At 46.8% G+C, this 11,280-nt stretch overlaps 1 protein-coding gene across 4 annotated transcripts in view; it reads right to left on the reverse strand.

Moving 5' to 3' along the window:
- ATP6V0A1 (ATPase, H+ transporting, lysosomal V0 subunit a1) overlaps positions 1–11,263 on the reverse strand; it is a 26,407-nt gene extending 15,144 nt beyond the window's left edge. For 2 of the 4 annotated variants that reach the window (XM_009994136.1, XM_009994135.1), the window contains exons 1-9: positions 11,142–11,263; positions 10,988–11,066; positions 10,675–10,772; positions 10,012–10,140; positions 4,557–4,639; positions 3,760–3,886; positions 2,539–2,621; positions 1,862–1,955; positions 441–653 (exon numbers count right to left, since the gene is read on the reverse strand). In XM_009994136.1, the coding sequence (XP_009992438.1) occupies positions 441–653; positions 1,862–1,955; positions 2,539–2,621; positions 3,760–3,886; positions 4,557–4,639; positions 10,012–10,140; positions 10,675–10,772; positions 10,988–11,066; positions 11,142–11,258 (1,023 nt within the window). In that variant the 5' untranslated portion in view covers positions 11,259–11,263. Of the gene's footprint in view, positions 1–440; positions 654–1,861; positions 1,956–2,538; positions 2,622–3,759; positions 3,887–4,556; positions 4,661–10,011; positions 10,141–10,674; positions 10,773–10,987; positions 11,067–11,141 lie in introns of all 4 variants that reach the window. The other 2 variants (XM_009994134.1, XM_009994133.1) reach the window with 1 other exon arrangement.
- Positions 11,264–11,280: the final 17 nt, after the last annotated feature.

Consider the following 11,280-nt stretch of genomic DNA (forward strand, 5'->3'; position numbering starts at 1 on the left):
TCAGCAGGGGAAACAGCACTTGTGGTGAGGATGGACATTGATTGGGTCAGACATAAAACTCATGCGTGAATTTGTTTTTAAAAACAGTAAATGAAAGAATTTCAAGACACATTATCTGCCTGAGCAGAGGGTGATCTTGCCAATGCCCTGGAAAGCTCCTTTTGGGAAGATCCACATCTACCCATGAGCAGGAGCACAGAGCACAGCCAGGATCACTGCAGGACTCGCACAGGAACACGCTGCACCATCCCAGCCTTTTCCTGAGCTTAGAGCTTTACACAACCTGTTTGTTACAGAGCTCATCTACAAGCCATGATTCCTGCATGTGAATTCAACTGTTCTCTGTGAGGACCCACTGGGACAGCCCCTGGGGGAGGCTTTTGGAGACGTGGTTTGGAAAACCCAGTGACCATGGAGCCCAGGCAGCAGGAGGAACTCACAGTGCCTCTCCGGAGAGCAAACTGGATGGAGTCCAGGTCAGCAACAGGGCACCAGACCTCAGCAATCAAGCACTTCTGTGTCACGTCGATGTTGCAGAGGTTCAGGGTGTGGTAAATGGCCTTCATCTTGCGCACTTTGATGAACCACACACGGATGCTCTTGGCAGCCGCCTGCAAAACCCGCTGGCGATGATCCTCAGTCTGGTTCAGCACCTTTCATGGGACAGGATGAAGATGGGGTGAAATCACTGACCAAAGCTCAAAGCAAACTCACCGCAATATCTGCTTTCCATATTAATTAGTTCTGCTAAAAGATTCTAAGGCTTCTTTCCAGGGATACTTTTTGACTACTCTCCTCCTCCAACTCGATGAATATTTCAAACAACGAACTGCTCAGAGAACATTTTTTCCTCCACCCAGGTTAAAAGAGCAGAGTTCTACCAGTGAGGGGTACACTGCCTTCAGAAAACACACAAAGATTACAATGAAAGATTTTTTTACTGAGGGGAAAAGGAGAAAGTGTTTTCAACTGAGGGTGTTTTCCAACTGGAACATGTCTAACTCATGCCAAGACATATTTCCAGACTGGAAAGTCTTAGACTCAAGGGAAAGTGAGGACACAGGTCAAATGCAGCTTTGAGTCCTACTAATTGAATTGCTTCTGAGTTCTTGTCTACTTTAACTCTGCTAAGCAGCTGCCCTACAGAAATCCCAGCTTGAGACAAGTTTCTGTATCAAATAAGCAGTCCAAATTAAACTGTTTTTCCTTTCAATTTCTGAATTTTTTCTTATTATTTGTCTCAAATCCCTTAAATTTTTCTGCCTTGTAACAGACTGACTTTCCTTCCACCAAGTATCTCAGAGCTGGAACTCAGTAGATCAGTGTGCTGATTACTTTTTACCAACACTCAGGCTGCTGCACAAGAGATTAGCTGTAAAGCAGAAGCTCTTTGGGACAGCACAACATGAAAATATGTAGATAGGCAGAAAAAAGAATAGTTAAGTTAAAGCTAGTATTGTTATCTCAACTTGGAAATAAGCTTAAAGGTTTTCAAAGTTCCTGCAGATGAATACAAGCAAGTTTTCAGAGTCAGAAAACATGCTATCTCCTTGTATGTGCATATTCCTCTCTCCTCCTGGCATGCACTTCTCTCTTGATGCTGTACTGATATATATGTATTTAACTGCTCAGCCCTCCAGAAAGATCAAAACATCCCACCATCCTAAGCCCTGACAAAGAAAACCACTGAGCACAGTCTCCAAACACCTTTCCTGCACTGCTGAGCTGCTGGTCTCAAACTACCTGCAGCTGAAAATGTGGCCATCTAATAGGGAAAAAAATCTCCTGTTTTGACAGGATCCAATTATGCTTTCAACTGCATTATCAAATAAAAAGGGGTCATCATCCCCAGTTATTTTACCATCTGAAGATCATCAATTCTGGTATTGACACCAGAAGCCATTTCCTTCCGCTCCTGCGGTGTTTCTGGGCATGGGTAGAGGGAGGCACGGAATCTGAAAGACATGCAAGCACCTTAGTAACACAGCACAAAGACAAACCAGCCAGGGACACAGATGGCTGAGCACAAATAAAGCAAGAAGTGCATTAAGAGAAGATTCTGATCAGCAAAGACTGCCAAGCAGAGTGTCAGTCCTTACATCAAATGGGTACAGAAGCTTGCTTGAGGCCAAAACAGAAGATGAATGCTTAAACAGGGAGAAAATCCTCTGTTCCCTGCACTGACAGTGTCTTGAAGGCTTTGTCACAAAGTTGATGAACCATCCAGGTCAGGGTGCTGCTATCATGCCAGTGCAGCTGCTGCTGGAGGCAGCCCCTGCTGGTCCCCCTGTGAGGATATCACCCACTGACATTCCACAAGGTCTGTCCAAGAGTTCAACACTGGAACTCCCTTAAGCATTCTTTAGCAAAGTACTCATCTACTTTGGGCATTACAGGCCTGGGGAATTGCTAGTTTGACTGCACAGTAAGTTTCAGCTACTTATGATGCATTTTATTTGCTGTCAAAACATGTACCCCTACAGCCCTTGTGCAGTGTCTCCCATTTCCCACAGCTGCCCAGCTGCAAGACTTTCATACCCCTCACAGATCTTCTTGACTCTGTTCTTCAGCTGGTCACCTTGGAAGAAGATGATAAACACAGACTTGTGCACATAATCCCCCTAGAACAGAAGAAAGAATGCACTATAGTAGCTCAGCTATTGACAGAAATTAGCATTATAGCAAAATACAACAGTGCTACTCTTCCTTCCTCTGACTCTGCCCAGACAGAGCTCCTATCTGCACAGCCAGCTACTGTACCTGTGTTTACTGAAGCAAAACATTCTGGATTATCTATTATCTACATACAATAAATGGGAAAACCTCGGAAGATTTCCAAAAGGACAGATGCAATTAAATATTTATCAACACTTTTTGCAGTCAGCTCACCTACAGAATCAAGCAAAAAGCTAAAGAGTGAATGAAAATAAGATGAAGCAGAGTTTAACTATTCTGCCTCCCCAGAGAGGCCAACAGCACATTCTTTGTACAGATGTTTTCATCTTGGTGGCTGGGTCCCCTTTCCTGCATTTGTTGACAAGTTATTGTTCTACCCTACTTAGGAAATTTTAACATAATGTTTCAAGAATAATTACATTAGGTGTAACCTCAATTTAAGGAAGTGTTGCACAATAAGAACAAAGTCTGTCCTGGTAGGCAGATAATTCAACAGGTCAACTACCACAGAGACAAGAGAACAAGTCAGCCTTGTGTGAGGAACACGGCGGCAGCTGCTGAGCCTCAGATCTTCTGCCTTTGCTCCAGAGCAGCCCTCATGCAGCCTCTCTTTCTACTGGTTAAGAGCTTCCAAAGTCTGAGCACTGATTTGAGCAAAGAGGACAAATTCAAATTACTAAGTAGCAAGTTAAGAAAATTGAAAGGTTCAAGTTCAGAGTGAAGGAGGTGCAGCTGTTACACTGCAACGTCCAAAGGAGCCTCTTCCCAGGAGGATCGCTGCTTATTCAGAACTTCAGGCAGGAGCTGCACTTGTGGCTTGTGCCAAGGAAGCAACTCTGCCCTGCTGCAATCCAAATTTTGAGTTGTTTTCCCCCTTTCCACAGCATTCATCATCCACCTGCTATTTTTGTTTTAAGAAAACGGGAAGCCATTTGTCCCCAGACCCCTGGAGGCTGCAGGTGGGTGCTGCGGAGGGACGCCCACCTGCACCGAGCTCACAGGGGGGGATAAAGGCTCAGACCTGTAAGAAATCCCTTTCACACATCTGAGGCCTTTGCTGCCGTGAACAACAGCCCCTTTTACCATCACAGGGTCCTCCAGGGGGTTCTCGATCTCCGCCTGGCGCAGGAAGACGTTCCCTCGGCAGACGCGCCAGAGCAGCCGCTCGAAGGTCGGGATCCGCTCCCGGTTGATCACACCGGCCACAAACCTGCCATGGGGAGCCCCGGGGTCAGCTCTGCACCTCCAGCAGCCCCTCACCCAGAGCCCCTGTGGCTGCTGCATCAGGTTGGAAGCCACAAAAATCTCACTTGGGAACTAGTTCTTTAGGCAAAACGGAGGGTTCTCTAAAACCAGAGATAAGAACTGAACCAGAGCACCTGCCCTGCAGCAGAGGCCTCTGAACAGGAGGAAACTGTTGAAAAATAAATACATCACTAGTTAAAGGAGAAACAAGTGGATTTAGACATGCAGTTTCCATGGGTTCCTGGTGTGCTACATGGTGAGGATCAGACCCAGGCACGTGGCTGAGAAAACCTCCCTGGTTCAGACCCTGTGTCCAGGTGAGGAAAGATACACCTACAGGGACAGCCTGGAGCTGCCAGTGAAGGGGATACAGAACTCTGCTGATTGTTCAGCCAAGCTCAGAATGCCTGGAAAAGCCACCAGAACAGACTGACAAGGAACATACAAAGCCCCAGATGTAAACTGGGAAGTCAATGTACACGGGATGAAACCAGAGAGCAGGGGCTGGTTTCAGAGCAGCCTTCATCTGCTCGATGTGTCACTCTGGGAAGTTTCACAATGGGGCTCCAGTCTCTGCAGATGCCACGGGAGGAGGCCCCCAGGCCCAGCCAGGAGGAAGCACAGCCTGCCCTTACCCGAGGCGCAGCGGGGCTCCTCTTCCCATCTCACTTGGTTCCAGGAGCGAAGAGGATTCCTCCAACAGGTCTGGATCCGCCATCTGCTGATGATGCAATTCAGCCTGAATTCACAAATCAATTAATATCTAATGAAACTAGTTAGTGGCATGCAGGGAATGAGGAACCAGGAGATAGTTTGGGGAGACAAAAAAAGGAAAAAGAACAAAGGAAAAAAGAAAGAGAATTAACATAAAACAGCAGGAAGAGGAACTAGATGATAGGAAAGACAGCAAGAATCACACAAGGAAGGAGAAAAACAAGAGGAAAAGTGGAATGGCTCAGCAAAGCTTCCATACAAGAAAGGTCTGAAGATTGCTGCAACAGAACAAAGGGGCTGTGGGATATGTAAGTCTGAAGAAAGGCAGAATTAAAAAAAAATAATAATTATCAAGTTTTAAATACAAGTGATGTTCCCAAGAATCACTTCTTACAGGCAAAAAGCAGAGTGACACACCTTGCTCTGATCTTTCCCTAAAATTTCCCTAGATCTGACATGGAGAAACACATGAAGGGAGATGCTGCTTCCCTCTTATTATAGAATCATGGAATGGTTTGGGTTGGAAGGGACCTTAAGGATCATATAGATCCAACCCCTGCGTGGGCAGGGACACCTCCCACCAGCCCAGGCTGCTCCAAGCCCCATCTAACCTGCCCTTCAACACTGCCAGGGATGGGGCAGCCACAGCTTCCCTGGGCAACCTGGGCCAGGGTCTCACCATCCTCATAGGGAAAAACTTCCTCCTAATGTCTAAGGGAAAGGAAGGGAAAGGAGGAGGGAAGGAGGGGAAAGGAAGGGCAAGGATGGGAAGGGAGTTTGAAGAAAGTCAAAGAAGTCAAGAAGGATCAATGAGGGGTGAAGAGGGAAAAGAAGGGCAATGAGGGGGCAAGCAATGATGTCTCCAGCCACCCCTAGGGATGCCCATCTCTCTCTGCTTGCTGGAGAGGGATTTTAAGGGAATTAGGGACTTATTCTGTGTTTCAATACCTTAACAGGTGTTTGAGCCAAAACACCTGCAATGTGCCCCATCCAGTGACCTGCAGCCCAGCAGTGCAGAGGGTCTGGGCTAAACTCAGCTCCCAGGGGGGGTTAGAGGGGCCTTGCAAACCCCCAGGGCTGGTGTGGCTGAGGTGGGGATGGGCGGGGGCACCAGGCAGAAGCTGGGACTGAAGCAGAAGGAATTGTGCTGTGACTGCATGTTCAGTGCTCTGGGGCTGAGGGCTGCCTGTTTCTCCTGCTGTCTCCCAGGGCCAGGGATTTTATCACCTCTGCTGGCTAACATCCTTCCTTCCTCTCCAGGTTCAGCTACAGCTCTTTGTTTTAAGTCTTTTTCCCCTCTCGAAGTGTCAAATTGATTTACATAATGACTCTTGCAGAACTTGTGCCTTTTCTGCTTGTGAAAGTTGCCAAGGGCACTTCCAGGGAGTGTCTGGGAAAGGCACCTGCATGTGGAGCAGCCTGGAGCCTTGTTCTATGCCAGAGGAAGGACCATACTCAGGTGTCCTCCCTAGGCAGCTGAACTGCCCTCAGTTCCACAGCTGGAACCCTAAAGCTCTGGGAGACCTGCCCTGTTCCAAAGCACAGGAAAACCCTCCCTCAGTGACTCCATGGCACTGCTCGTGTCAGTGTAGACACAGGCCAGAGTCAGCAAGAAAATCTGGAAGCACTAGCTGGTAATTTCTTAACTGGCTTGACAATGTTCTGCCTCCACACACAATACCTGCAGCTTAAAACCAAGCACTTACTGATTAAGCTATTAATTATTCAAGATACTTATCCTTATTCACTATGCTTCTTGTTGCCAGGCACATAAGATGCATGGCTGACAACGTGGCTTGTGTTTTGGCCAGTCAGGCATTACAACAGGATGGGAATTTATGTTGCCCTTCACTGCAACTGATTGGCAGGCTAAAATTCTTGGGAATACAGCTTGTAAGTGTCAGCAGCTCAAGGCAAGAGGGATGTTCAAATCACATCCCCTTGTGCCCCCTCTTTGTACTTAGCTCAATCTCATGCCACAATTGTTTCTACCTCTGCAGCTTATATAATGAAATGGTGAAAACTGCAGCTCCTGAGCACAAACCCAGGGCCTGACTCTGCCCCCCGTGGCAGCAGCAGCTCTTCCCACAGAGCTGCCCAGGGAACCTGGTCACACAGCCTGGGGGGCAGAGTCTGGCCCTGGAACAGGGAACATGCACACACAGAGCTCAGCCTTGCAAAAGCAGAGCAGGTTTAATGGCTCAGCCACGGCTCCTTTACTTATGCAACAGCTGCACCATCATGGCAGTGAGAAACTCACAGCGTTTCATTTATTTACCACGGACAGGAAAAGCTTTTGCCAGGCTGGCACCAACTGCAGCTCAACTGCCTGCACACACACTTGCTCACAGATGTTACAAAACCTAGGGAGCTCTTTCCCTTCGTTCAGGTTGGAAAGGCAAGGTGAGGAATTCCTGATACTTTCGACTTTAAGGCAACTTGTTGCAACATCAGAAACTGAACTAAAGTTTTGTTTCATAAAGAACAGAACCAAACCAAGAGATTGGTGCCCCAAACCACACAGACCAAACACACCAATGATTGTTTGATGTCCTGATTTCAGAATGTTGAAAAACAGTAAGTTACAATTTTAAGAGGCTTGTATTGTATTTATCAATAATAAAAATACTGTCTGTGAGAACTTCTGTGAGGTGCACCACATTTTTAGCATGTGAAGCATAAAAAAAAGAATGATGGCACAGGTGAAAACTTTGGACCCACCTCATTTGAGAGAGGGATTCCTATTAATGTTTAATGTCACGTCTGGCCTTTTAAGGCTCTGCCCTTTATTCAGGACACTGTATAAAACAAAGTCCTGCATAGAGGGGTTGAAATTATAAAATAAATCAGCTTTGAATAAATTTGGATTGAAATAGTTTTACTAAAGAAGAACTTTCTTACACAAGGATGATTTGCACAACAAAACCCCATGTTCTTTAAATTAATCTCTCAATTACTTGGATCTGATGATCACACCCTTGCTAGGAAGGAAACAGAGCAACATCAGCCCTTGTTCTGGAGGGACAACTGAAGCAGTGTTAAAGGATCTAACAAACAAAAACCTGAGAGATTATGGAAATGAAACAGTCATCCAGCTAAAATGCAGGAAAAAAAGACTAGGAAATTGACTTTGAGCAAGTTCTCACCAGCAGTGAGTGGAATATCTGAGCTACTGTGAGGAATTTTTTACTACCTCAGGTTGGTCAGGATTGGAAAATCTCACATCATTAATTAGAATGCAGACCTTTCACTATTCAACATTTTTTAACTGCTTATTGTTCACTCAGATCAGCAGCTTTAATCTCAAGCTCTAATAAGAAGGTTTGTTCTCCCTCCTCTGGAGTGCTGCACACCAGCCATACAATTCAAGCCCCTTCCAGACCACGAAAAAAAGCAAAAAAATCAAGTTTCACAAGAACTAAACAGGATTAATTTCACCATCTAACTTATTAACCCAGTGCCTGGACAGGAATGACAGATGCAAAACAAACAGAAAAAAAGCAGATGGTGAGAAGAGTTAGAGGAAAGACAGACAGGGGACTGCATGCCATTAACCATTACTTTTCCAGTCTTCTTTTACGCTCACTCTAGGCAAAACTTTCAGAGAAATCTCTCCAGCTCATACTGCTCTTCATAAGCAAAGACAAGAAGACTGAGAAAAGGAGCATAATCATCAACATGGTGTGTTGAAACAAGAAATGGCTCCTTGACTGCAACAGTCACAAGAAGAACAAGTGAGAAGGTTTTGCCATCCTCCCTCCCCCGGAGCAGCAGAGCAAGTGCCCGTGTGAGGTTCCCTGGGTAGAGCCATTTCTTGTGCAACTCAGTACTGTGAATAACACAATCTTAATCAGCAGTTATTGAAGTCATCAAGTGTTGAAGGTCTGTGCACGTGACAACATGGGCTGAAGTGTCCCCAGCTTGGGGACACTGAGGCTCAATGAGGCTCAGAGGTCCCTGCCCAGCTGTTGCTCCTGGCAGTGTGAGCTGACACACTCTGACACCTTTAACCGACCTGTTACTGACCCTCACACACCAGCTCTTCAGCAGCACATCTTGGTCGTGTTTTGTTTCATTGCTACAGGAAACAGTCACCAAACAGGCACAGGAAGGAATCCAAACTTCCCTTTCAGTCCGACTCGAGTTCCCTTTTCTGGGTGATGTGACAGATTGTTTCAGTAGAAATTGATTTTGATCTTTGTATTTAGCACAACTACCCTGTGCCAGAGGCAAAGCAGAGGCAGCTCTCTGCAGGAGCTGTACCTGGTTTTACTCAGCGCTCAGAACAGGCAGTGGCACCAAGTTACAGATCACCAGGTTTGGCCAAGGAAGCACTTGCAGTGAACATTCAACACTTGAAGACAAGGTTTTTTGTCCTGAACCAAACCCCAGGGCTGATCAGCTGATCCCATTGGCAGCACTATCTGCATCAGCAGCGACTGAGACCGGTGTTGGCATGGGAACAACATCAGTGCCTGATCAGGCTGCAGCCTGTGCCAGAAAACCAAAACCAAACCACCAAGCCAAGGGCCCGGAGCGGCAGGAGCCCAGCTCGACCCCAGCACAGCCCCTGAAGGGCCAGCAGCCACTTCTGATGGACCCTCTGATCAAACCCTTGCATTAGAGGAAACAGGACATGTCCTCAGCAAAAACATGTCCTCAGCTCTCCTAACACACAGGAGCTCTTTCATAAAACTCTGTAGACCTTGAGACACTTCAGCTTTAAAAAAAGGAGGAGGTCTCCTCCCGTGCAGGCTCTGTCTGCATCACCCATGACAACAGAGCAGCTCTGGCCCAGGGGTATCTGACAAAATGCTGAAGACTTTAAATGGCAGCTTTGCTGCAGAACCCACTGCTGAAAAATCCAGGGTTTGATCAAAGGCTCATATAAAATAAAAATATAAGTAATACTACTTCAGCAGACTTTGCATCATGACCCTAACAAGTAACCTCCATATAACATTTTAAAGTCTAAAATTAAGCTTCATTGCAATCCCACTGATTGGGATCAGTGATTGTTTATCAGCACAGGCATCAAAGACCCTCTTCCCCCCTCAATGAAGTGCTCCCTGCAGCACCCAATTTTTGGTTGATGCACTTTAAAAACTACCAGCATATTAATTATTGTACACAATTTTTAGACAAATCATTGCTTAACTAAAACAAAAACCAAAATAACATCATAGGAGGTAGATCATGGGTAGCTATGTGTACTGCATGAAAAATGGAAAATAATCAGAGAAGCTTTCTTAAACAAAGCATAAAAATGACCCTGCTGTCTGAAACAGCAACTAAAAATATATTTGAGAATAAAAATGGCAATTTGTGGGAGAAGAACCAGCTCCCCAAGTGTCAAACCCGCCCTGGTATTCTGACCTCATCAAAAAACTGCTGAGTTTTACGGAGTATAAATTTTAGTTCTGTCAGCTCCAAGAAATTCCTCTTCAGAGCTTCCTGGTTTGTGTTGATTTCTTTCAGCTCATTTTCAATTTTCTCAAAGTTTGCCTGCAAGATAGGAAAAGCAGAAGGAAAAAGGACTTAGAGCAATTCCCTAAGTGCTGGCAGGTCTATCAGAACATGAGAGGAGGAGAGATGCTCCTCATCCCCACAATTTGTGTGTAACTATAACAGCTGCCAGGGCTCACAGACCCAGACCTGTGACATTCCTTCCAGGCAACCTGGAACTTTTCATCCTCTGCCAGTCCTTTGTAGATTGGGTTTACACAAAGCTCTTCAAATCATGAAACCCTTTTGGGAACACTAACACAGACCCACTGCACACCGTGTGGTTCCAACAGGTTTGGGCTCATTTAAATGGGTGAAATCCAAGTGCTCCTGTGTCTGACTGTGTTTGCACTGATGCTTGTGAATTAAAATCCATCTGACAGGGGCTGGTGGAGCTGGAGGTGCCAAGTGACACCCAAGGACAATGGCTGTTGTACCTTTGCCACTAAACTCCATGGATCTCTACCAATGGAGCTAATTTCCCCTGTTTCCATCTAAAGTCAGATACTATTGAGTCTTTACACACATAATTACCTCCAAGTCAATCATGTCACGTGGAAAAGGCACCTCTGGGTTTTCACCAGTGTCCGTGATAGGAATATTTGCTTTTTTGATCTCCTTCTCAACAAACCCTGCAGAGACAGCACTGTTAATGTTAACTGGCTCAATGTCAAACTGCCTCCATAACCTCCCCCAGCCCCATCAGCAGCTGGGAATTCCTGCACCACCTTTCCCAAGGTTTTACTTGGTTCCAGCTCTCTCGGGCAGGCAGCAGATCCCCGGGGCTGCCCGGGAGAGGCCCCTGCCCCGGTTTGTGCCGCCGGAGCCGCCCCCACCGGGCACGTACTGAGCTTTCGGTCCATCTCCTCGCACCTCCGGACCTCATTGACGAACTTGCGCTGGAAAACGTTCACGTCCGGGTTCAGCTGCGGGAGAGACACGCTCGGTCAGGGCAGCCCGGCGGGCGCGGCCCGGGGCGCGGGGGCCCGCTCGGTACTCACGTCGCGGAACTGGACCTTGCCCAGCTCGCCCAGCTCGCTGACACAGCAATAGGCGGCCTCGGACTGCAGGAACAGCTGCGCCAGGGTCATCTCCTCGCTGCGGAACAGCTCCCCCATGGCGGCCGCTGCGGGAGAGCCT

The sequence above is a fragment of the Chaetura pelagica genome, unplaced genomic scaffold (assembly GCF_000747805.2).
Source record: "Chaetura pelagica isolate M959 unplaced genomic scaffold, ChaPel_1.0 scaffold963, whole genome shotgun sequence".
Taxonomy (NCBI): Eukaryota; Metazoa; Chordata; class Aves; order Apodiformes; family Apodidae; genus Chaetura; species Chaetura pelagica.